This window comes from Melanostigma gelatinosum (genome assembly GCF_949748355.1).
Source record: "Melanostigma gelatinosum genome assembly, chromosome: 16".
Lineage (NCBI taxonomy): Eukaryota > Metazoa > Chordata > Actinopteri > Perciformes > Zoarcidae > Melanostigma > Melanostigma gelatinosum.
The window spans coordinates 15,110,897-15,138,347 of NC_136649.1; the positions used below are offsets into that span (position 1 = coordinate 15,110,897).

The 27,451-nt window shown below is 43.2% G+C and overlaps 1 protein-coding gene across 1 annotated transcript in view; it reads left to right on the top strand.

Moving 5' to 3' along the window:
* Positions 1 to 26,233, top strand: part of dcdc2c (doublecortin domain containing 2C) — a gene marked incomplete at its 5' end in the record, with an annotated part of 40,638 nt that extends 14,405 nt beyond the window's left edge. Inside the window, one exon of the mRNA XM_079286139.1 lies at positions 25,116 to 26,233. Within this exon, the coding sequence (XP_079142265.1) occupies positions 25,116 to 25,327 (212 nt within the window). The 3' untranslated portion in view covers positions 25,328 to 26,233. The remainder of the gene's footprint in view (positions 1 to 25,115) is intronic.
* Between the last annotated feature and the right edge of the window lie 1,218 nt (positions 26,234 to 27,451).

Here is a 27,451-nt window from a genome sequence, read left to right on the forward strand (position 1 = left end):
GAAATCCGTCCACAAAGAGCTTTGTAATATTTGCGACACTAAAGTTATCAAATGTTCTATGGATGTTAATCCACCACAATACATTTCATGACACAGAATACATTTTGATCCTCTGCTAAGTTCAGCCATCCTTGTAGAGCAAATGGTATCCTTGGGGATGGCTTCACTGAGGGAGAATGAGAGCCTTTGTGAACTACAGTAAAGTCGAAGAAAATGTATGCTCTTCTTCTCATTCACCATATACACGTCATGAAAGGCCTTCGAACGACAGCAGCTCCCAACAGTAATACGTTTCTTCTCCTTTTTTTCACATTTACATGGTGAAAAATAATAGGTTCCAAAGGCCATGTGTTGAAAATCTGCTATTGTGATGTGAGAGAGGCATCTGTGTGTGATCTCCGCTGCATTCGACACGACAGGCTCTGTGAAGTGCACCACTGCCCAGTTACGCATTAGCTTTGATTGCCAGTTTGTTCTGTGCGTAGCCCGTATAGCTTTGAACCGCGTCTCAAGATGAAAGCCAACCTTGTCCACAGTGTGTCCACTGTAGACCGCTGCTGCTGCTTATTTGCTTCAGGCACCATCAAGGGCTTCGGGACAAATTATTTTTCTATAGTTCTTCACCAAGCCGGGATGAGCATTATGTATAATTTATCATACAATACATCCCGAGACAGCACCCCATCTCGACTCCATTTTAATTTAATGCCTCGTCTTTCTTCCTGCATCTTGTGGTCAATGTATGAAACCACTAAGGTTTGTCTTTGTTGTGTACAGCAGATAGACTTAGATATTAGTGGTTCCAACGGCGAGAGCATCGCCACTCAGTGCCTATCTCTCTCTCCCTCTCCCCCTTCCTCCCTCTCTCTCTTTCTCTTTCCTCCATGAGCCAGAGCCACAGAATACAGTGTCAGACTGCTGAGGACCAGACGTCCTCGTTCTCTTCTGTCTCCAGAAGCCAGCTGCTCATGTATAAGATGAAACAGTGTTATAAACCAAATAAAAATGTCTTGCCTCTTGACAGCCCCACCGTGAATATATGGCCTCTTATTTCAGTGAATATATTGCATAATTATGTGTGGTTATGAATATTACATGGAGCCTCACACTGAGTGCATGGTAAGATGCCTAATTGCGGAGTTTAATTATTAAGAAGCAAAGGTCCTGAGCGGGTTTTGTGAGAAGCACTTTTGATAAATAATTTTTTTGCAGTTTTCTGGTGAATTATTTTGGGGGCTTGTGTCTAATCAGCAGGCATAGTGAACGGCGTAACTGCTCTTGAGAGAGACTTATCTTCCCATAGAGAGGAATTACTATGCTGATTAAATCCACTGAAATCAACTAATAACTTAATGATATTGGAGTGGATCAAAAGAATGAGTCATCGCCTCTCATAGCGGGGGCTATGAAGAACAAGGGCACAATGAGGGCTGTTGCGCTGACCTCGGGGCACGGCTTTAATATTTCTATGCAGCATGAGGGAGAGAAAGAGAGCGTGTGATGGTATGTACTACAGCAAACCAAAGCACCTCATATCAAACGCACTGTAGTGGTGCTTTACTTCATACTTCATATGAAGCACTTCAATGAGAAAAGACCAGAGAGGCCAACTAAACAAGGAATAATAAACTAGATCTCCCTCAAGAACTGCCGAAGACACAGCCACTTGTATAACTACAGTATACGATTGCTGCTGACGCTTCTTCCTCTTCAGCATGTACCATAACGGAGGCGTCCGCACGGAAATATTCCTCCCTATGTATTCAGATCAAGTGCACTTAGTATGCAGAAAAGTTTCAGGCTTGACCTCGGTTTTGTGTCGAAAGAAATTTGCAAATGAATAACCCTGGCCTCCCTGTACCTGACTTCAAATATAAAACTGGTGCACATGATGTATTCTTCCATAAAAGCTAACGACTGTACTGCATACCATAAGAATCACTGACCCACTTAATCGCAGTCCTGTGTCACGCTGTGACAGTGCGAAAGGTAGTTCGCCACAACTGTCGGATCAAACGCAGGGCAGTAGCTGGGCTCCCTCCCTGCAACACGCATATACGGGTCTGGCACTTATGAAATGCAGTTGAGCTGCTTTTTTTTTTTTGAGAGCCAGAACAAGTGTGTGAATAATAGATGGATATTGATGTGAGGATCGCCTCGGTGTATCCAGTAGTTGTTTGGGTTTGAGGTCCCCTGTGGAGGGCAGGAGCCTGGCCATCTGTCAATGAAACGTCAGTGGCCTCACATGGCGAGCACTCTGACCAGCTCAAACGCTTCAGTGAGCAGCCCAACGATTGTTGTCAAATTAGCTCTTCTGCTCAGAAAGGAGGCTCGAGGCTTGAGTGATTCAGGTCCCTTTTTAGTGAGGGGTCCCACAAAGTTGTCCGGGAAATAATGGGCACATACTAATTCTGTTCTCTTGCTGTGATGTGATTGCAGTGATTATGTATTATAGTTGGCAGTTCACTTTATTCCATTCAAATTGATCGTCAATGTTAGGGCTGCTCCTTCTCTCTGATCGTTTTGGTTGTAGTCCACTAAGCTTTCTTTCGTGGATGAGTCATTCTTTATGCTTTTTTTCATGCTGAATGACTTATTTCCAAGAAACTAATGAGCAGATCTCTGGAAAACAAAAAGATTTAAAGTGCTGCTTCTTCATGATTCTTTGTGGATGAACTCTGTCGCACGTACACTGTAGTTGTGGCCAGCCCAAGTTGATATAAAGTGTATCCAGAACACATTTTCTTTTTAACCTTTATCCAGGTAAATGCACCACAAACACCTCTTTACAGCAAAATGTCTATCCAAGCTATTGGGTAGGGCACTCAAAATCACAGCCTGAACAGGACAAAAGGGCCAATGAACTTTTGTATGTTGTGTGAGCGAAATGAAAATTGTCGAAGGTCATTCTATACGAAAAATCTCCACATGCGCTATGTGAACATACATACCTGTATGGAATCTTATTGCAGGCACGATGGACAGGCGGTGTTATAAAAAGACCTTTTACCCACTGACATCATCCACAGCCTCCCCCCTCTCGGTCTCTCTCTCTCTCGCTGTCTCCAGCCAGGGAAGCTGGTCACTGTCTGAAGCTAATGGCTGAGAGCACAGCTAAAATCTCTGTGTGATAAGGTAATGTGGAGGCAAGGAGCGAGAGAGAGAGAGAGCGCGAAGGGGGGGGGAGAGTGCTGTATCGGTGAGACCATATATACTGATTGTACAGTGATGAGGAAATGGTCTAAAAATAAAAACAAATGGAGACTGCCACATGATATCACTGCACCCAGATTGCTGACTGCAGTGTTTGTGGTCATATCCAGATGGTTATGAAGCGGGCATGACGGTGGGAGCTGAGACTTACTGCTGTCCTCTCAACTGACCTTCCTTATGTCATGCTTGATTAAATGTGAGAGTAGCAATCTGTTTTCACAAATGCATAATGAGTTATTAACAAACGTGTGAATATTCAATTAAAACCATTATTCCCATAAGGTTCTTGCTGTGCTTCTATCTGTAGTGGTTCGCAAAACAAAGTTTTAAACGTTCACTCAGTAAAGTTTCAGCTTTTCACTAGTGTTTTGTATTGTAGATGTCAATGTCCACTCCACGCCTGCTAATGATCGCAACATCATGAGAAAAAAACAAAAGACTTTCATACTGTGTTGATGTAATTCTTTCTGCCTTCACTGTCTGCAGATGGTGCCGACAGTAGTTAGATATTACTGTTACACCAACCTCTCCCTTCTGTGTCGTGTCACCTTGTCTTCACTCATTTGCTCCTTTTGCAGCTCCTGTCCGCATACGTGCAAATTATTTTTTTCTCTCCGTTTCTTCCCTACCGCTTCCTTTCCTGCCCCCCCCCCCCCCACACACACACACCTCTTACTTCTTCTCTCCTTCTCTTTCTCGTGCCATCCCCTCGTTTTCCCAGACTGGCTTGTCCTCAGTAAGATGGATGTGAGCATAACCAGGGCAGATGTCCCTGTTGTTACTCGGTGTACCCGGCTCACACTTTAACACCCGGCCGGGTTGTCTGGCCTGACGGGCCATTGCCTGGGGAAAGAAATCTTCTTTCACTCCGTGCAGAAACATGTGTGTTGTGGAGCTAACCGCATGGGTGCTCACACCTTTTTTTTATTTTTATGGTAGTACACTCCAGCAGAGTGCCAAATACACAGATGGGTTCTTTCTTTTAAGGATCACACATTTTGTTGTGGGAACGCTTCGATTTACATCCATTCATTTACACAGTGAGTCATTTCTTTCGTTGACATTTTCTCATGAATACGTGATCTTTTCATTTATCTCTATTTTCAAAGTAGCAGCTTTAAAAAAGATCTCTAAAGATTTTTTGTCTTAATTTTCTGGCCACACTTACCAGGTATTTACTTTTCGGGTGGTCTTCACACAGTGGTAAATATATCAGTTTTTGCTGCAGACAAATACAGACACGTGCATATTTACTCATAATCTGGTACCTGACATCATTTTCACTTGAGTGAGTGTTGAGTATGAATAAGATTCTCAAAATGTGAAAATGATGTATTCACTTACTTATAAATACTTAACTTGTAAATTCTTACCAACCTACCCTTTACCCTTTAGATTTAGGCAGATGCTAATGTAGCCCAGTTCCAACTGCCTTTAATGCTTACCATGACAACAACCATAACCTTCCATGGTGAAAAATAGTGCACTTCAAATAGGAAGTAGTGTCCCATTTAATAAACCTGTTATTTTAGTTTCACACAAGGATTCAGTAGAGTACCTAAACATCAACTGATCTCTACTATTGTTTCGTCTGCTGTTTAGCTGACTTGAGAGCTGTGTATGGACATCTTTTTATCAGCACATCTTCCTTGGCTACCTTTTTTTTCTTTTTTTTTTTAATAACCGGAAGTTTGTAAGTATTTTGATTACTTTTTCCCCCCAACAAAGTCCAGTGTTGTTGCATGCATGGTTTGCATCTGTATAATCATTTTTTATTTTTATTCTTTACTTCCTACCACATAACTACCTCTGATTGGACACCGTTTTGCATGGCGGCAATCTGTGCCTTTTTGATGGATTCGTTCCATTTCATTGCCATGGTAAACTTTTATAACGGCTATCATTTACTGGCAGCATGCATGGACCTCTTTATGAGATCTGTGCTTGATTTCTACACGGTGAAATCACTGGGTACACATAAATTATATCAGTGAAATATCAGCAGTGTAGGCCTTTTGTGTGGACATATGTAAATCCAGCCAGGGAAGTTTGGCTGTGCGAAATTGCAGTCGTTGTCTACCCTCTAACCATACAATTTCTTTCATTTCAATCTCGGCACGCAATTGGAATATTGTCCCTTAGCTACTCCTATGGTATGTAATGAATGTGCTGCCCCAAAGGTGAGAGCCATAATTGATTAAAAACCATAATGTTTTTCCACGTCTCAGTGTAGTCAGGGATAAGGATATCTGAGGTGTGTGAGTAGGTGTCCTGTGTGTGCGTCTGTGTGGACGGGACATCAAAGTCGTGTGTATGCTGTGGCTCTGTTTCATCCTGGCTAATGAAGACGCTGCGAGTGTGCTTCTGGGTCACAGTGGGAACACGCACAGCGAGGTCACTTCAAAGGCGGGATAATGATGGATTAAGTCTAAATCATGGGCGCGCTTTAGTCGCCGTCTCACATCCAGACTGTCTCTTTGCATTTTATTAACAAATCATTGCAATATGATCTGGTGTAAATGTGCCTGCCTTAATTTCCCTTGTCCATCGTACTCTGGGCAAATCCTCTACATCCAGATGAGTGGATGGTGGTGGGCAGAGTGCTGGGCCTTTTTATAAACCCTTGATGGCGATGAAATATTCTTTCATTGGTGTCCATCTAACTCTACATGTATTCATGTTTTAAGGCACTGCTCTTTCTGTAATTACTTACTGCTTTGTGTTGTGTCCGTGACAGTGACACAGCTTGTCCTTCATGGTAGCCCTACAGCTTGAAAGCGAGATATTCTATCCTTGGCCAGTTCTGTTCAGCATTTAACACCCACGGGCCGTAGCTCGTTGAACAGACTAAGGCAGACATTTCTGTTTCATAACGCAAGGATTCGTAACGCTCCAACCCTTCGATCTGTACTTAAAGTAGAAATAGTTTGGAAGGGGGCGACACTCCAAGATTATAGTGCTCTCAGGACTCTTATGTTTAAGAGGATGGCACATATACAGTGTAAAATACTGTTTCACTACCATTCATCCTGTTCAGTGCATAACCCTCCTAGTCTTTGACCTCAGGCCTGCTGTGCCTGTGAAGTTACAGGTATGTAGGAAGCACTCAGGGAAGTCTAATTGCTGCCAGAGTGATTTATCCTCCTGTAGACCCTCCAAGAGCACTCGAACACTCAGATAATCTCGTCAACAACACTTCCCAGCAGTAACAATCAAGGGCACCGAGTGCAGGCTCGCCACCAAAATGCTTGTTTTTTGATGGAGGTGTGCAATGTCAGGAATATTTGATCAATTTCAGCAGAAGTTCAGTTCAGGTGAAATGGGTCTGGTGTTGTTTGAGGTTTGAGTGACAGACTGCTTAATACTACTGCTGAACATTATCAAGATAAATCCAATCTAGTGCTGAAACAATGATTAGAAAACACCAAACCAAAGTATAAGTCTGCGGCAGGAGGATCGTGCGATCGTTCGTGCGTGTCCGTGAGTGAGTGTGCACCTCTGTGTCTGTCCACAGCTAATCTCGCAAACTGCATACTATTTTTTTCTGCCCAGTTGTGGCTGCATGCTCGAGGACCTCTCGTGGTTGTGGTGACTCACACTTTCTCAAAACACCTTTAATTGCCTTTTTTATATTGCCATTAACTGTCTGCTGACTCCTCACTCACTACTCTTTTCCGGCCCCCGGCAGGTAGGGGCTGCTAGTGATAACACAGCTGAGTGACTCTCCCACCCCCAGAGACACAGTTAACCCTCTTTTTTAGTTTTTTAGTGTTTGGCTATCAGCTAATGGTACTAACCAGTACTCATAGTTAGTAACATTCAGCTGCTGCTATGTGGGCAGACAGCTTGGTGAGTTAAATATTGTTTTTGGAAAGATTGTATGAAATGTCTTACACGACTACTTTGAGCCAATTGCCATACATCACCGCTTGTTTTTGAGTTTTAATGAAGTGTGTTTTACGACGCCTTCATTGGTGTCTAGACAGGGGGTTAGCCAGTTGTGGGTTGTATTCATTCAATCCCACACTACAGCAGTGGTCGTTGCAAACACACCTGGCGGAGATCTGCACTCGATTGAGGACATCTTTCTAGTTTATTAAGAGTTTAACAATCGAAAAACTCGGTCCAGATGCAGCTAATCTACTTCCTTTAGAACTGTGTGCATGCAGCTTGATCAGTTATGTGTTTATGTAGAACCCTATTACTTTGGGCTGTTGGTCTGGCAAAACAATCAAGACATCACTGTGGACGCAGGATTGCAATGAGAATTGTTTTATAAGTTTCTGACATTTATAGAGTAAATGTATGCTCAATTAAAAAATGTACACATTCCGGCTAAATGAATTCACCCAATACAGAGTCACAGACACATAATCTGATATACTGTATACATACATTAATAAGATACACTGTATAAGTGTTGAAGTGAATACTTAGTAGAGGATTATCCGAGCTGAAACTGGGTTGTCCGGCCTCTGTCCAGAGGAACCAGCAGGGCCTCGTTTGTCCGAGGCGCTGTGGCAGCTCCCAGTTCACCTGGGTTCCCTCGTGTTTAATTGGCCTCATTATGTGATTAACTTAGCAAATTTACCCCTGACCCTCAAGGCACAGCTTTGAACACTGGCAGACCACAAACCGTCCCAAAGTCACTCCATCACCGAAAGCACAATGTCAGCGTTTAGGCCGACCATCGCACTCCACTGGGAAGTTTTCATTCTCCAGCAGAGATGCCTGTTTGCCTGTATTAACCTCAGTACCTTTGACTAAACACACCACTTTTAAAACGGCCGTAGTTCATTCTAGGATGATTAGCGATACATCATTGTTTCCTTAGAAATGCTCAGTATGCATATTATGTTGCTTATTACACTTCATATGCTGAGCATGATTTCTGCAAGCTCTGTAAATTGTTGTATTATGCATGGCCTGTGTTGATGTTTGCATTCAGACCTTAGCCCTATGCTTTCAAAAAGTGAGAGGTTGTATATATGAAACATAAATCTGTTTTATTTCAGGGTATAAAAAGTGCATGTTGTAATGGAGCAATCTGTTCATCTGAATTAGATGGATTTTGGTTTTGCCTTTGCTTGTCAAATCAAGCACAACCATGGCGTGAGTGGAAAGAAACAGTAGATTGTCCTATCCAAAACACAAAATCTAATATTTTGAAAGCTCCAGTTGTTTGTTTGCGGGTTCATAGATATTGGTTTCATTTTGCTGATGTCCTCGGAGAATGGTATGGAAAATGAAAGGAAGATGAAAAACAAAGTCCATGATGTTAATCTATTCTGTCATCACTGAAATCTCACAGGTCCTCCGTGGACTCCCTGACAGTCGGTTGAAATAGCCAGTAAAGTGCCAATTTTACCAGACCACTTGTTATTTGTCAGCAAAGTCATAGGTTCGCTTCCTTGTTTAATAACCAGTGGAGGAGCAGGTGATGAAGGAGGGATGCCTGTGTCCGTGTGCAGGAGGAGAGGAGGGGCAGCAGTGGTAGAGGAGAAGTTTACAAATGGCATCCATCATTTTTCATGCACAGGGGTGACATCCCGCCGTCAGCCAATTTCGCTCCGATAGCCCGGTCCCTTGGTTCATTGATATCTGCATTAGGGACCTTTGTTAAAGGTCTCATCTAAATGCATTGAAAAACGCCTTTCTCCCTCTGTGTACCTCCTTCCTTTAAAAACGGTGTGCGTGCATGCATGTTGCTTGTGCAAAGATATGCCGACTGGGCTTTGTGTACATTAAGGTTAGTCTTTGTGGCAAAGCAGTATGTTGTCATTGAACCTTGAGAAGAAGAAGAAAAAAAACCAGCCAGTGAGAAAACCATCAACAAAGCAACAACAAAACCCATCTGCTCGGAGTGCTCTCGGAGCCGGGCTACGAGTGTTTTCTCACTCGGTTGTCACTGAGTAAGTCTGTAATGTAATGCATGTAATGAATCTATTCAAGTTACCAGCAAAGAGTAGAGCATGACCCGTGAACTTGTTTCAAGAATAGGCCAGAAGGCATTGTGAAGGAGCTTATTTCAAATTGATATAAATATGGCAGTGCCTTTTGTATGAAGTTGGTTGGAGTAGACCCATTAACCAAAACACTTCAGAGCCACTTCATTTTATTCCACTAAAAACACCACCCTTCATGTGCTGCACTTGTACAGTCCTGCAGGTTCAAAACAACCTGACTGTACATCCCTTGCTACTATTAAGAAGATTTAATTTGCTTTTCCTGTCCTTCTACTTTACAGAGCCATCGTGTGATATAGCAGAGGTGCTGAGGGGCTAATGCTGCTGTCAATCCACAATCCTCTCAGCTACAATCTCACGGCTTAATTTCCACACAGATCCGAGTACCCTTGAGCTTCGAGAGGTCTCATTCACATACTTGAATCAAAATTGGCCCCGAACTCTCATGTCCAGCAATTTCTCAACACTTTGGTTCCAAGCAAGGTTGCACTTTGCTTTTTTTTGCAGCATGCGCCTTCGCTTTGGTTGGTGAAGTTTAGAGTAAAAAGGCGAGCCAAACTCGTATTTCATTAATGTGTTTAATGTAAATGTATGTCGAGCATTTAGTTTGCAGCTTTTAGGTAGTTAGGCTATAATATCTCCTGGCGCTCTCTTAAGATATATTAAGAATAGTAATTAACAAACTGAAATGGACTAATAATTTGATGCTTGAGGACATCCCTGCAGTGTGGTCCCAGAGGGATCCCATTAAAAGTCCGACTGACTACAATCTATAGTTGTATAGTTGTGCTATATGATTCAGCCATGTTGCCCTTGCAACAATATTGAAATCCACTTTCAAATGACTTTGGAATTAATCATTTACGTTGAATTTATAGACCTTGTGGTACATCACAATAAATGCTCTGACGTGAATGGGAGTGTGTCCCAGAATGTTTACAAAGACAATTGCAGTGGGAGCATCTGTCACTGCCTGTCACTCGTTTGAAGAGAAGATGTGAGTGTTTGACACACGCTATTATTGCTGTCGTCCCATTTTCAGATGGGGTCCAGGAGAGGACGGGTCCCTGTTAATGTTCTTTCGTCCGAGCTGTTTGATTTTTCTCGAGGATGAATTCAAGTGTGATTAACAGCGCAGAGGCCTAGACCCCTCACTTCTGTAATTCAAAAAAGAGCGGCGCCCATTCTTAATGCTTGTGTTGATGCTCTGCCTTTTAAATAAACGTATTGCCGCTGTACTCTTTTGTCATGTGAGGCTGAAATGTCAGCGCCGACTCAAACAAGCCCAGCCAAAGCTCCCAAACATGGTGAGATTGGATGTGTTATCAGTGCAAGGGTCACTGACAAAAGAAATTGGGTTTTATGCAGAGCGTGCCTCGATACACAGCACTCCCAAACCAAAGGTAAACGCAAAGCCCTTACCCGCTATTTTCGACCCATCATTATTTCTCATAAATCCTAAACTAGCCAAGACCAGTGCCTTTGACAGCATGACTGATGAGTTTGCCATCGTGAATGTCAAGAGAAGTGGTCTCCTGCACCTTATCGCCCCTATTTCTTATTGTGAGTGAGACTTGGGTTTTGTTTTATGGAGGAAAGCCACGGCCGTTGTGATGAGCATTACCCGGTGATAATGAAGGGCACGCCGCTGTACTGTCAGCCTCGACAGACAGACAGGCAGGGGAAGCAGGCAGGCTGCTGAGAGACGCTGCCCATTCATGCGTTTATGTGCCCTTATGCCTTTATCTGGAGACCGGGATGAATGAGCATATTTATGTCAGCACAGTGATTGCCTTATCTACCGCTGCCTTCATTCATTGAGGGGAAATGTCAAGAGCTAATCAAGTCAGATGTGCCTTTTGTCAATGCTACTCACGGATCTCAAATAAATTGTATCTTGAAAATGTTCAGTTGATGGGTCTGTAAAATGCTCTTTTCTGACATATTTGGTTTAAATGGAGATGTTTCCATACTGGTTGATTGTTCATATGAGCCACCTTTAAACCACACACTTCCAGTAAGGGAACAAATAGAAACCATACATACTTAATGTTTGGGTTTTCACTCTGAAAGTCTTACTGCTCATTGAACAATTATGGTTTATTTGAGTGCATTCAAAATTTCACAACCTCACAAGTCAAGTATGGATTTTTTTTTCTCCAACACGGCTTTTAGTGCTCCTGCCTGTAACATGGCGTGCACACCTGCCAGTACAGAAGAAGCATAATGAGCTCAGACCCGGGTCTGAGCAGTGACTGTTAGGCAGGAAGCTACGTATTTATGATGGCTTTAAGAAGCATTTATTGCAGAGTTTCCATCAGAACATCTGCAGAGACCTGACAGCTTTCCTTAGAGATTAGTGTCAGAAGCCCCCTTGTTAGGCAGCAGTCTGGCCAGATCTCTCTCCATGCTGCTCGGTTGTCTCCCTCTCTTTCTCTGTTTTTCTTTCCCCCGATCTCTATCTCTTTTCTTCTTCTCACTCCTTTCCCATGTCCCCTCCCCCCTCACTCCTTGCATTTCTCTTCCCTTTCTCTGCCTCTTTCTCACCCCCTCCATCCCTCAGAAGTTTTCCACACTTTGTGTCACTGCATGTCCTCTGGTTACACTGATACAAATCAGGGTTAAAACATTTGTTTACAGAGAGAGAGAGAGAGAGAGAGAGAGAAACAGCGCTGTGCTAAATGTCAAGGATGATGAGGTGGGTCAGGCTGGCAGTGCTGTTGCGATTACAGCTGTCTTCGCACGGCATCATCACAAACCCTGACAACCGCGTGCCGGCTGCACAATTTATGCTCGGGGGGGGCTAAGTCTTCCAGTTCCGCTGTTTCACCAAGAAATTAAATTTGATATCATCCTTCCACTTTTCCCTCCAATACCACTGTCAAGAGTAAAGGAATGTGTGGTGCCAAACCAAAGGATAATGGATTCAGGCGTAAGGAATAATTTCTGTCCTCGTGCCACGAAAGCACACTCATCTTCTCGCTGTTGATGTCTGCTTCCTTCAATAGTTAACTAGATACATAGGTGCTTACAGTATCTGCTTTCAAAATACATCAGGGAAGTTTCATATCATTTTTAATGGCTTTTGACCACCGAAAACCAAGCAGGTTGTCGACTATTTGGCGCACGATATGACGGGCTATAGAATGTGCTCACGCCTACACTCCACGCCTGTGTGTTTGCTGAGCGCCTTTTGTATGAGCTATATATGATTCTTTCATGAGCTGTGTGGTGGCTGGCCTTTCATAGGCGTGCTCTCATTGAGCACTCAGTCAATACCTGTCATCTTTGAACTCATCCACTAAAGTAGGCCCCTGTTCTTTGTCTGCCCCGTAATCCATCTCCATACAGATATTTGAATTTGTATTAAGAGGAGCTTCCTCACGATCAGAAGACTTAACAGATTGTTTAAGGGCCCTCAGTACGTATTTTCATATGCACAAGAACTGGTTTATAAAAATGTATTCGAGGGGTCTGAGGACCTGGGGCACTGTGGTAAGCAGGGTAAGCTAGGGACGTGTGAAGAATTTCAGATTTGCAGGGAGGCAATTTCTGTGTCTTGGTTTTTCTGATTGTTTTGTTGAAGCTGGTTTTATTGCTGTTGCTCAGCTCTTCTGTCTGTCTATTTGCTTTGGGTTTAAGGAGTCACCAAAAGTAATTTATAGTATTCCCCCCCCCCCCCCCCCCTAGAGTATTTGATAAGGCACTTCTGAAGCTGCCCGGCTGGGCTCGAAAAAAGGGAGACACGCTTTGGATTCCGCACGAGTACGGTTTCTGAATCACTGGCAGCTTCTTGTGATTGTACTTTTGTAAGTCTATCTCTAGTAAAGACTGATAGTACTCTGGTCACTACGCCAGAGTGATTGTAGTTTATCTGAAGTAAACATTGATAGTATTGGAAGACACAATGCATTTAAGTCTCCCCCAACCCCCTTTACTCAACTTCAATGTTCCAATCCCTGCAGCTCAGCCCTTTCAGACACAAATATGCAATTATAGGTACTCTGTTAAGAAAATAGTTTTTGAAACTTGGAACGAAAAGAGAGTGGGGTGAGTAATTGGAGGTCAATAGAAAGCAATGCTCCACGACAGAGCTGAACCCGCAGAGGGACAGAAAGCGAGATAGGGAGACAGGGAGAGGAAGAGACAGAGCCAGCAGAGTGTCAATCAGTCTGCGTTTTGCCCGCATTGCCCCTTAATTTAATCACTGTTTAATTACTGCTGTCCCCTGAGGGGCGCTCTGTTAGGTTCAGTTACTGAGCTTTTTCCCTTTCCTCTGCCTTCGTCTCTGGGTACGTATTTAGCCCCTGGACACTCTCTCTAAAGCAGGCCACTTTCTCAGAAGCCTCAGCAGTATTTCAACCTTACCTCGGGGCCCCTAGCACAAATCTGCTGATGATAATGTCAAGGGCAAAGCACATATATGCATATGTGTGATGAAAGCTGCCAGCAGGAGGAGAGACACCACAAACATGCAACTTTATCCAGCAGAGCAAGGGCAGTAAATACCTGGGAAAGTCTTGAAGAACCAACTGCCCGTCTCTTCAGGACAACCCCTTCCCCAATATAAGTCTCTGCGCGCAGGGTGGGATGTAATGTGAAATCCAAGAGCAACCCATCGTTTACAAAGCACTGCTCTAAGTCAGGTCAGGTTTTCTTAAATGCTTCTCTGGAACTGTATAATGTCTGCTACCATATCTATGGCCAAACACAGCGCACATGTTGGGGTTTCTTTGGATTACCAGCAACCCACCGCAACAGATCCTACACAGTGGCTGTGTCGGGGGAATAACTCACGTTTAGCTCTTAAGCTAAATCAATCAATATAAATTTAGCATGGTAATGATCAAGTGCAGGGGGTGTAAGTCTCCCGTGCTTCTCTCTCTCTCTCTTTTCCTGGTACATGGCACGGAGCTCCAGCTCCCAGAGGCCTGTGGGTAACACAGCTAAGGCGCCACGCTGCACGTCAAACCTCAACTGAGGATTACAGCGGGGAAACAAACAAACAAGGCTGTCTCAGAGTCTTAGCGACAGGCAATAGGCAGTACCCGGCGCTAGTAATGAAGCCACTGATGGCACACACACACCCTCCACAGTTCCCTTCCTGGAGCAGCAGAGGTATTTTAGACTGTGTTAAGGACATAATGGGACAAATAGAGATGATGTGATGAGCGGGCCGTGTGTGTGTGCGTGTGTGTGTGTGTGTGTGTGTGTGTGTGTGTGTGTGTGTGAGACTGACAGATGAGATGCAGTCTCTCAGGAGAGTGTCCGTGATGATGACTATCGCCAGGGGAGGAGGGTTGAGACAGTTGTGGCTCCTGGGTATTCAGATTGGAGTGTTGACAGGTTTATTATTGAAGTTTTTTGTTTTTTTTCCCCCGATTCTTTCTATCACTGGATGGGTGGTGTCAGGGTGTGATAGTCACTGTCTTCTTCTGCACTTTCCTTCTTGACAGACAACAAGTGGGCTGTTTCTACATCGGCTAGTCTGTTCCCACTATGGCACAGCCATCTCAAGACATCGGGAGGAGACAACAATAGTGTCGATTAATTGAACGGCATCAGATTTAATGCTTTGCTTTTTACACTCAGAGTTAAAAAAAAAAGAAGAATTTGACAGCGTGAAAAGCAGTATTAACGGCAAAAGCTAATCGAAATTGGCCGTAGGATCGTGCCAAATGTAATCCCTCTAAACTGGCTCGCTGGCCTGGTTTGTGTCAAGCAGGATGCCCAGCCGGAGTATCAAGGCCTGTAATGCAATTGATGACCTGCTGCCTCTGACATTAATAAAGATGGAACATGTACAGGAAATGAAACTCTCACTTTCCTATTGTAATGAGATCTTATCCATCATGATACTGTTTACCTCACAATCAGATAAAATGATCAAATTGAAGCTCAATCAGGGCCTCATGCAATGCCATCGCTGTAACCTGCTGGCATTACTCTTCTAAATGGATGGAAAAGTGAATGGGATTTAAATAAAGACTCTATATGTTAATGGTTAGGGTTTAGCTCCCCTGGTGATCCACTTTCTACAGAGACAGCGTGGTGGTGGTGGTGGTGGGGAGGGGGGGCAAGGAGCATGTAGCCGGCATTCAAGATGAATGCCAGTAGTTGTTGTGTTATACACATTTCTAATCTTCTTCTTGTTTTAAAAAAAATGCAAGAAGGAGGAAAGGGAAACTGTTGACCTCAGTAAGTGTCTCAGGCATCTCTGTGTCCTGGTTGGCCACAAGAGGGAAGTAGCTAGCTACAGAGACAGAACACAGGCCACAGGTCCATAATAGCAATGGAGAGATGTGAGATATATTAACTAAAAGGTATTATCATCTGCTTTACTTTTACACATCACAGGATTTTTTTTTTTTTCATTACATGAGCCTATGATCTTTGATACAGAAGAGGGGGAAGTACTATGGACAAGGAGATGAGGCAATGCAGAATTTAATGGTATTGGCTTTTATACGTAATAAGGGGGCACTGATCAAAGGTTCACAATACTCAAAAGCAGCTAGGTTGCACTCAGGAGGGGGACCAAGTGCTCTCCAGTCAGGCCGAGTAAATTGCCAGATCAGCTCATCAGAATTCAACTGGAAGATGTAAGTTAGTGAAGACTAATTGAAGACCGATTTAAGGGGCATCCATCTGGATATGGCAACCCTCTCCCGCTCTCCTTAATTTCTGGTGAATACTAATAATGTTTTTCATACAATAGTGTATTTGTGGATTGGGCAGGGGGGGGGGGGGGGGGGGAGGGTTTTTGAAATGAAGCAACCCGAATGCACGGGGTGAAATTACTCAGCGGATATCTCAAGCAGACTATCCATTTGCTTGCCCTCTTCGCTTCTCTTGGTGATGGTGGAGGAGCCACGCACTTATGAAGAACAGCACATGTGGGATGTTATCAGCACCTGCTCAACACGGTTATATGAGCCAATTCAACAAGTATGTGTATGATGTCCTCCTCTACATGATTAGAATCAGAATCTCCGGCTGTGTGGTCCTCCGTGACCTGACTCACGTTAAGATTGAACATTCCGTAGAAAAGGATTCAGTGAATGTAGAGTATTGAGCCACCGCCTGATCAAGAAGTAGGCCACGATGGATGCAACCGCAGATTAATGAAGTTGCGGAGATAAGAGCGAACTGAATTATGTATGCAATATAGGCAGTGCAAATGCTGCAGAATAAATAGAGGTCTTACCTGTAGACTGCATACTGTAACGGTCAGGTGCACTATACGGCAACCTGTGGTGGAAGAGGTACTCAGATCCTCAAGTAAAAGTAGGAATACCATAGTATATAAATACTATTCAAAATGTTCAGTAAAATCACAAAAATGTTATCAGCAAAATGTAATCGACGTATAAAAGACGTATTGTGCAGAATCATGTTTTTATCATTGTAGAATAATATATTATTCTTGTTTTATAAAATACCAATATCAGTACTTAGTATAATACTGGTAGATCAGTAGTACAGTACTACATCATATGTTTTAATGTAAAAAGTAACTCGTATGTGGAGGAGTAAAAAGCACAATATTTCCCTCTGACGAACGATACACGATGCAAACTGTGGAGAGATGTGAAGCTGTAGGACTGTAGACCTCCACCCACACCTTCCTCACCTTTGGAGCAGGAGGAGGATACGGGTTAAATGAATAAATGAGATCTTAACCACATTCTCAGGAAATGTAAACAACATACAAATGATGTTGATCTGCCAACTGCAAACGAGCGGTCAAGTGTTATTCAAGATGAGTCATCAAAAATAATTTGACAGTTTTACAGAAAACTGAGGGATTTAGCATGGTAATAGAGATAAATTAACACAGGGACATAGGATTAGAACTTCTAAAATGTATTTTTCATTTCTCTTGTTTTGGTGCATTCATGCTGTTGAAGCCACACAGATTTGTTTTCTTCACATGGTCTTCACATGATCCATGTGTTCAGTTTCCATATGGAGTAAATTCTGTGACCCTACAACATCATTTTTTATTCTTACGCTTTGCATCCAGATGTCATGGTGAAAACACCGGGGCAAAGAACATTGTCAATATGGCATTCACAACTGCTGTTATTTCCCCCAGGACATGGAATCACACATTTGAAACAGTCCTCCAGGGAGATATTTAGACAACAGACTGATCCAAACTGCTGGTAACTCAAACCTCACTGTAACACCGCCGCCTTTAAAATGCGTTTTAAAATGGGAACAACACAAAGAGAGAGATATAGATGTATAGACACAATTTGTGATTTTATTTGTTTTTTTGCACCAAAAATAATGTAAATATCCGGTAGTGTGTGTATGTTTAAGACCTTCGGGTCATCAGAAGTGTTTTTATTGTTTTTGAGAGAGGCATTTTGCTTTTTCACTCTTCCACAGATCCTCTGTACCTGTAATATAGGCCTACTCTTGAGGTATTTAGAGAAATGATGAATCCTAAAAAGCTGTCATCATCATGGTGATTCCATTTAGGGTTTGATTACTGTCCCAGATGTCAGTGACGATGAAGGCAACAAGGAGGAGTGTTATATTAGTCCCCAATGCCTGGCAACCATAATACCTTTCCTATTTTACAACCTAACTTTCTCTTACTCCGAGGAGACATTTTCACAATGCTGCTTTGATATGCCTGGCTGCTTGGAAGCTGTTTTAGAAAGAAACCCCCCCGCCCGCACCGACAGGTGTCTGATTTCTATTCCCACGGCAAACGTATGCCACAGCTAGATGCAGATTGCCTGTGGAGATCACCGTTTGTGCGAAATAATAGTGTATCTGGAAATAATGGCCCAGGGACGGTCTACAGGCTTTCAGATGAGATGAATGTTTGGGAAGAAATGATACAACGGTGAAGGAGTGATTGCCGTAATGATAGATTCCTAACCGGACATTTTTCATTTTTTGGCCAGAAAAGAATCAAGAGTGGGTATGACAAAGTGTGAGACAATTTAGAAAAAGTGTTTTTGTACCAAATTGCTGCATCATGGATGCTCGGGATGCTTTAAGGTAATACAGTTCACGTCTGGGTAGAATCAGTCAAAACATCAAAGTTTGAAACGACGCTTGTTGACCGACTAGAAGAAGTTTCACCAAGTTTTTCATCCGGCTTGTCCTCAATTATTGATTTGATTGATGGGTTTACATTTGTCATAATGCACCGCTGAACATGAATAAATGGAATCATTTCTAAATATATATTTAACACTGAGGGTATATCAAGGCTCTCTTTCAAAGCCATTTTCCTCTGGTATGCAAAATGGAAGGTCTAACCTGAGGGTATGACAACATGATTAGAATAGGAAGTCATTCCTCCATCCTCACGGCCACTGTGATAGAAATATAAGGAAGTGATTAGGGGGTAGAAAAAGCTTTGGTTCATTTATATTTCATACAATTTTAAAAAGTAATCTGACCTATAGACGCTCCATACTGGATATGGAAGTAAGGAAGCTGACATCCGTATAAGACTGCTTCATTTCAATGGAATTACTGCATTATTTACGTCATTAAAACCAAGACAACTGTATAACCCACTTTCAGGGGACACGTGCACTAATACTAGGTTGGAGATAAAAAAATAAGGTGACAGCATGGGCACTTTGCTAAGAGATATCTTAAATCAGGCTGATCAGTCGAGCATAATGTGATGGCTATTACATTTAGGCTGTATATATGGATATCTGTCAAGGGATAGGGCATTCTGTTAGTGTGAGATCACATCGCATGAAGCTTGAGAGCTTGACATCCGAGAGACACTCGTTGCACTCCATTCATGATTAGCGTTGAGATGTGTCAGTTTCAATTTTCACTACATTGCCCTTGTGGTTAATAATTAGATGTTTTGCAAACTTTTTATTACGAGAGAGTCAGTGTTCTTCATCCTACAATAAAACCAGGTTTTACTCACAGCTCGTCGAATACCGACGCCTGGTCAGTGCCCCTCGGCGACTGAGATCTTTAGCGTCTGTATGAGACGCGCCGGGCTTTCAACTGACTCCAATGTAAACCAGTCCATGTCAGTATTACACGGTTAATGCACATGATGTAGTATAAAGAGGAGGAATATCCATGTCGAGTGTGATCGGGAGGAGGTGGATGTATCAAACAAACCAACACAAGGATTTCAGGAGACCGCTGTTCATGTCCCGTAAAAATATTGACTAAAGCTGCTTTAAATGCACATTATAATTGTGAAACCTTAACATACATATATGTCATTTCTTTTGCAAATTGTTATGTTGTTACTGCAAACCAATTTAGCTGGAACACAGTATGGTGCTGTTTTCATGCAACAAGCTATTAGAGTGTTCAGTATTCAGCTGTAGTGTTGCTCCCCCCCCCCATACGCACTCTGCTCTGCATCACCAAGCCAAGGTGAAGCAGGATACTGACATGCATTAACTTTGACCCTGCCCAAACATTTACATACGCAAAACACAAACCACGTCTGTTGATGCCCCCATAAACATGACACATATGTGATGTGCCTGTCGCACGCGGGCCATGTCACTGTGACCGTGTGACATTGTGACAGAGCTCTTATGCCTTTGTGTCTATTTTGTGTACATGTGGGAGGCGGGAGCATGGGGGGGGTTCCATTTTCGGGTTTTTGATGAGTGTGATTGCGTGGGCGCGTTTATGCTGCCTCACTTTGACAGCGCTGCTCTGGCTCCATCCTGCAGGTCAGCTGGGGTTTAATTGTCAACCTTAAATATTCATGGGCACATTGAGTAGATAAATGAAGGTATAAGCACACTGTAAAATTTTCAATAGGTCAGGTGTCACTGACTTCACCGGATACAATTTACTGTATGATCCGACATTCGCCGCAATGCCAATTAATATGTTGAGAGCTTGAAAAGAAACCCGAATGGCATTTTCCATTTATGCATTAATGCGTAATCTACAATGAGATGGATACCGTTAAGACTGAAGGTGCACCGTAATAAAAAGCAGGGCTTTACGAGGGTGTTTTATATAGGTATGAATCTATATAATTCTAACATAGACTCAAACCTTTGATTCTTTCAGTCATTACTTTTTACCTGAGCATGTGCTCCCTCTTGATAGCCCGAGCACAGTGGTCAAATTATTTTACAGTTTATCATCGTACTCTTGGACAAAAGTGATCAAAGCATCTGTACTGCAGGCTCACCAGACGCCAGTTGCTCCAGCTCAAAACACGACTTATAATAGCTATAATAATTATATTTGACCCGTTTAGATCTAAGAGTGACATGTTATGTAGAATATGGTCAACATATAGCACTGACACTTCATTCAAATGCTATTTACTAGAGACGCAAACTAGGAATACATTAGATCATTAGATTTCACAAAAACTACAAAATATACCTCCCATCTACTCATTCTGAACTGCATGAATACTGCTTACTCTGAAACACATATTTCTCCATGTATGTATATGTGAATACAAAAAAAAGTCATATGTACAGTTGCAAACGATCATTTTTGGCAGTTATGATACTGCTTATGTTTCTACACTGACTCCTTTGTTCATGTGGTTGATTGCGTGTGATTGAAAGGCACAACAAATGTTTCCTTGCAACCGATTTACAAATGACTGAAGTCACCACTCGCTGAGACAAGTCTTAAGTTTCAATAATGCGGCCTGATAATGTAATCTTAATAAAATGATATAACGTAATGTAAACATATCCCTTTTTTCAGACATTCGATTTTTACACATGATTAAGTTACGATCCGCAATTTAGCAACACAAGCAAAGCCAGCGTGACCTAACTCAGACGCCCAGCTGTCCCCCTCTTGCCAAGGTTAGCTTCCCATCATCCTCTGTGCTTCCATCGCTTTCCTTCATGGCTTATTTGACGATAATTAACCCTGAATCCTACAGAGACAGGCCGGTAGGAGATTGATGGCCTCGTTGGCCTGCTACACCTGTTCCGCCACAAGGCTCACAGTTACCAAACCATGGCCAAATATGACTGCCCCGGAGCCACGCGCGTTGCTGTCAAAGACAAACACAGGTACTCCCCAGTGGCATTGGTGTTCTGTATCGGGCGACATTGTGACCACAACCTCTGGTTAAACTCATTATTCCACTCAAGGCCGGCTGCTCTAAGGGGGCATCCTGTGCTCCTTTTGTCCCAATTATCCATTCATCTGCAGCTTCACATCGTCCTGCATGAAGATGCGCTGACTTACTACAAAAGGCATATTTCATCAGGCCAGTCCCTTTGCCGGTCAGTCCGGAAGGAAACGATTGCATATTTGGGAGTTTGGCAGCACATGGGGATTGTACAATTGACAGTTGAAGGCTGTCAGTGTCTATATACTGTGTTTTGCTGTGAAAGCAGATAATCATGCCAATGCTGAATGGCATTTCGAGGCTCCACACTTGTGCTCACTATTACCATGAACAGATGTTAATTACTTCTTCTTCTTTTTTCTCACTTTACTTGAGATGTTCATCACTCCCGGTGGAGGCTCTGGTCTTCTTCTCAGCATGGTGGGGTGAAGCTTGGGCCTCGGCAATGTTTTCTACGCAGGGGCTTTCGGGAGTGGGGTGAATAATCGAATGCAGAAAAGTGTTTCATTTTAGATAAACAGAGGAACCACCGAATGCCCACAACTAACAATGTACCCCAAAGCAGATGTAGAGCTTTTTTTAATTTATGGAGAACTGAGCGAAATGGGCAGATGGAGCAAGAGGAGGTGGAGGCATGCTGAGGGACTCCACTTTTCTCTCTTCTCACCTCACAAACAAGAGAAGCCTGTGAGCGTGTGCCACAACTCTCACAAACACACTCCCACACAACGCTCAAAGACAGAAGCACATGCACAAGCGCAGACATGTACCACCATATATACATGCACACACTCCCACACCGCCTCCATCACTTCCACCACACACAGAACGCACAAACACACACTTATCACCCCTTTTTCAACACAATCCCACTCTCCCCTGTAACCCACAACAAGACATGCATGGATACATCCCCCTCCCAGACACACACACACACACACACATGCATTATCAAAAAATGATCCCACCACCATCACCCCCTCACAGACACACACAATCAAATCCTCTGGGTTCGACTGGACCCGATTGAGAACACTCAGTAATGAACTGCCTCATGCGCTATACAGAGTCTGCAGGAAGTAGACAGGCTTCGTTCTGGTGGGGCCATATGCAGATATGAATATGCATGGGAATCTGTCACGCAGGCAACCAGCACTCCATATATATGATGTCAAAGGTCACAGTGTGAGAGTGAAATTAGCTCTCTGTCGGGCATTTGGAGACATGTAAGACTGTGTTTGGAAGCCGTGGGCGGACTGTGAATCATGCTAATGTGTGAATTTAGTCCTTGCCTCACTTTTTAGAGGACAACATTAATTGAGAAGTTTGGCCACTTAGTATTATCTGTTTTTATTCGAGGTAGACAAAAATGTGGAAGTCAATTGGTGCATGTGTGCAAATACAACAAGGCCGCACTAAAGATATGCTGGCCCATCATTTTTGTCTTCCTGGCACAATTGTTGCCACAGCCTTATTTGCATTTTTAAAAGCCAAAGCAATGCTGTATTTAGAATATTTATGTTGAATTCATGTTAAACAGGGGCTTGAAGTGGGAAAGTATCTGTTTCGTTTTTTTTTTTGCCCTCGTGTTTTATCTCTCCCAGCTGACATGTCACTTCAATCCCAAATCCAAATTCTCGTTAAAAAAAAATAAAATAAAGATAGCCGGTATAGTGGGAAGTGCAGCCTTCCAACAAGCACAGCTATCTCCAGCTTGTTAACTATTTATTTGAGGTGACATTAGCCCGGCATTGTGCTTTGCCATGTGTCCCCAGGCATGGCCCAGACGGCCTCACTGTCCCGCAGTCTTTCTGCTGTAAATTCCCCACTTAAAATTTCATGATCTCCGCTCGGCAGGATACCACTTCCATCATGAAAGAGTTCTCAAACCTAATAACCGTTACTACTCTGGCGGAGCCATCAAAAACCTATTTGTTTCAACAAAAGCCCTCTCCCCCATGCAATGCTGCTGGGTAATAATGCCAGATAGGTTTTAAGGGCAATGAATTGTGGAATTACCATTTTCTCCTCTCTCTGTCTCTGTCTCTCTCTCTTTCTATCCTTCCTTCCCCTCTCTCTCTCTCGCTCTCGCACTCTCTCTCTCTCTCAAGATCATTATATTAAACACTTAATTATTCATTGGTAATGTCTGTCATGGTGAAATATTGTCCTCTGCCAGTCTGAATGCATCATACTGCCGAGGCCTGCCTCTCTTCCCGAGGTTAATGGCACAGCCTTCGCTTGCATTAGCTTGTCTAAATGCAGTGCACCTCATAAGTCAAAGTTCCCTAAGTGAGTGGAGAAGTCATCACCTCGAGCGCTCTCTTTTTCTTTCTCCTTCAGCACGTGGGTCAGTGAGATCATCCTCACACAGGAACTAGCTCGAAACACACACACACACGCACACACACATACGTCCGTGTCCACATTGGATCTTCATTGTTTAATCTGAGGATGGTTTGTGTTTGACGGAGTGGTTGCAGCGGAATGGGGCCTTTTAAAGGTGAGGGGTGAGTGGATCACCATTCATGCAGTGCACTCATGGGCTGAGCATCCATAGACGGCCCCTATAGGGTACAGGGTAGTATGACTAAATGATGAAACTGACATGAGTCATTCCATACCACATGTTCAATTTGGACAGACATAAACAGTATTAAACAGATTTCAGGAGATAGTGGTGACAAGATCTCTCAGGTCTGATGCGAAGATGCACGGCACCCTCCTTGTGTTAATACACTCTGGCATGCAATATTTCTTCTGCAAATATGCAGTGCTAACAAAAATGATAGTTTTGTGCACTTAAGCAAATTGCATGTTGATTACATCTTCCTGATATTGCTCAAATGAAATGTATTCTATCATCGGTTAACAGGGTATTACACGTAATAGGAAATCCTTCCGGGATGAAAAAAATAGATATAAACATTTAGTTGTGTGCCAATAACGGGAAATGCTGACACATGGGTAAACATTTCACCCGCTTTGCAGCTTTCCTCTGTGGCAAATACAATTAATGCCAGAAACAATTAATTTTATTTGAAGGGAGGTCAAATTTGCTTTAACCTCGCTGAATGAAGTGGCAGAGAAACGGAGCAGAAGGATGCCGGAGATTAATACCGTTTCGTGAAAGCCGATATGGATCATTATTTTACAGCCTTCTATTACCTGCTTAAACATGTATGTCTTTATGTCAGCACATTATTAAAGGTGCCAGCAAAAAACGCGTCTGTGCTGCCCTGATGCTTACCTCACCACTGGGCCATCCAGAAAGAGTCACAGCTAGAAGAAGAAAAAAAAAGACATTGGAAAAGCTTGCAGTCCTTGTCAGCGGATTCTCAAGGGGCCATAATGAAAACAACATGCTTACATTTGTGATTGGGCCTGCAGAAAACATATCAATGACTTGTGCATTGTTAATTTCCAGGAATAATTTAACACCTTTGCAGTTACAATATCTTCAGATATCTTTTAGTACCAGTGTGACTTCCTATTGGAAAGCATTTGACAGATCAAGTCCAGTCAGCCAGTCTTTTACTTTAGACTTTAGATGCTTGTTAAAACAGAGAGGAGAGAGAACGTATCAAGGGGCCAACAAAAACACCATAGCTGCTTCCTTTAAATCATTTGTTTGCTGTTAGTTCATGACTCCTGAAGTCCAACAGTGCATTTGGATGATGCAATTTCTGACCTTCACTTTACAGTTGACTTTGCGCACTGAAGAGCTCATTAGTGAACCATCTAATCTCATTAGACGACACTGGGCGAAGGTGGCACAAAGTAACCAGCCTCTCTCTCTTTCCCCCTCTCGCTCTCTCTCTCTCTCTCTCTTTGGTTTGGACCAGGAGCAGAAACAGGTGCAGAGCGGGCGTGCGAGTCTGGGACAGGCGGAGCCCTCGCTAACCCTTCTCCTCTAATTGCTGTGGATGGCAGCATGCTCTCGCTATATCTGCTGCCTTTCATAACAGTTGGTGTTTGGCAAGAGGCTTTTGTGTTTGTTCTAGCTGATGCGTTGCTACTTATTGTGGCTCTGTCAAAGGAATACTTTTGCATCCTTAGTTGAATTGAAAACGTGTGCGTCCCCTCATGGACGTGGATGCCAACTGCTCCAAGACACATCAGAGTAACACAGTCACTTTTGAAACGTCGAGCAACAATCTGATGTTGATTTCGTATCTTTCTGTAACTATTTACAAGAACGTTCTGCACATAGAGAAAGAGACAGAGGCACTGTAGCACAGCTTTGGGGATTAAACAATGTATCAGCAGCCTGACTGGTTTCACTAACTCCTTGAGTATATAGGGCTCGTTATGTCTATGTTGACAACAAAGATAATCAAATCTTAGCTTGCTGTAAGACGCGAGTCTTGCAGGTGTAACATGCTGCGATGCAAGTCTTAAATCGTTTGTATCATTTCCTGTTACATTACACTTCGTTCTGGAGTCTAATCTCAGGATAACAATGAGCTGGTTTTCTGATGCACCCCATTGATATTTCTTTCCTCTCAGCATTTGATAACCTCAGCTCCAAATTTAGGATTTACTCTGCTCTCTGCACATTTTTGTCTGCGAGGCTCATATTCCAGACCATGTGGAGCCGTATTTATTGTCGCAGCTTATTTAAATAATAACAAGCATGTCAGCGCACATTATGACCCTCTGCCAAGGTAATAACACATTGCCATTGCTGTTGGGAGGCAAATATTAAACCATAGATCAACGTTTAACAATGCATAATGGACTGGATCTGCATGTTTCCATTTCAGCCTTCGGCTATATTAGAATAATTTAATGCTCCAAATAACATGAAAAATCTTTTGTTGTTATTGCTTTTTTTGATAAATAGTTAAGGGAATCAGTGTTACATGTATTATCGAATATGAGGTTGTTTTTATGTGACGTAAGTGAGTCTGTGCCTTTGTAGAAAAATGTGTGCAAAATCACATGTATAAACTATAAATGAATCATTCTCTGTGATGTATACTATGTGCCTGTGTACAGTGCTGCATATATAAAACTAGTCAATATGGGCCCAAAGGTTGCTGGTTTGTTTTTTGCTCTCTTCGCGCCGAAACTCCATTCAAGTGAATGCAGAAGTTTTGCTTCGATTTTCGGGAAACGGCTGAGAAAAGTCAGAGCACACGATTCCAGATCGGGCCGCTCGTTTTTGATGTATTTCTTGCGCAGGTGTTGGCAACGCTGTGGGGCGAGAAGCGCGGCAAACTTTTGTACGGAAGATGGAGAATAAGAAGAATAGTAAACCCGCAGGATTATAGTCTGTGTGCTGTGCCACACAGCCACACTGACTGAATTCAATTGAATCCTCTAACATTGTGTCGATGTACACACGTATATATATGTTACCAAAATAGGTTTAGAGCTACATTTCTTCTGTTTGACATGCAGCTGGGTCTTGTTATCCCGTGTGTGTTTGACCAAACTAACTAATATTAGTAGAGAGACTCCAGCTGCACACACTCACACACTCCACACTTCCTTATCATGGCTAGGTGGTGATTCTGCTCAAGGTTCAATGAACCATCAACTGGAAAATCTCCCCGGCTGATCCTGAGTCAGTGGGTGTTGGGTGCCAGGCCTGCAGCGTTTGCCCCGGGGATTCCTCCTTGGATCAGCTGCTGCTAGCTGAGCCAGCAGCTAACAGAGCCCTGGGGAGCTCCAGGTGGTTCTGATTAGCTCTCCACGGAAGAGAAGGGTCAGGGGAAGGCAGCTCGGGTTACCTTCGCAGAGGTGGAAAGGAAGAAAGAAAGGGGCGGGGAAAGAGGAAAGCAGAGTGTGGCGGACAGGCAAATGAGTGGTTGCGGGGCAGTGAGTGGGGAATTAGACACATGTCGAGCTGAGATCTCAATTTTCCTGCAATCAGCACGACACCTGGCCTCGTCTTAATTGGTCAGGATACCTCACCTAATCCATCGCCTGTCCTCCTCAGTGTCTGAAGCCCTCTAAGCGCCATTCAGCACTGAGGCGAATGGACAAAAGCCAGGGATGGAGAAGGGGCCTCTCTGTGAGACCTAATCCAATTAGATAACTGTTAGAAAACTGTGAGTAGAGTTTCACGTCCCTTAAAAGAAGACACGAACTCTGGCAACCTCTGTGACCTCGGAGAATGCCGTCTTGTTAAGAGTCGCAGCAGGGATCTCTTTCCCCCTCTCTTGATCTCTCTGACCAG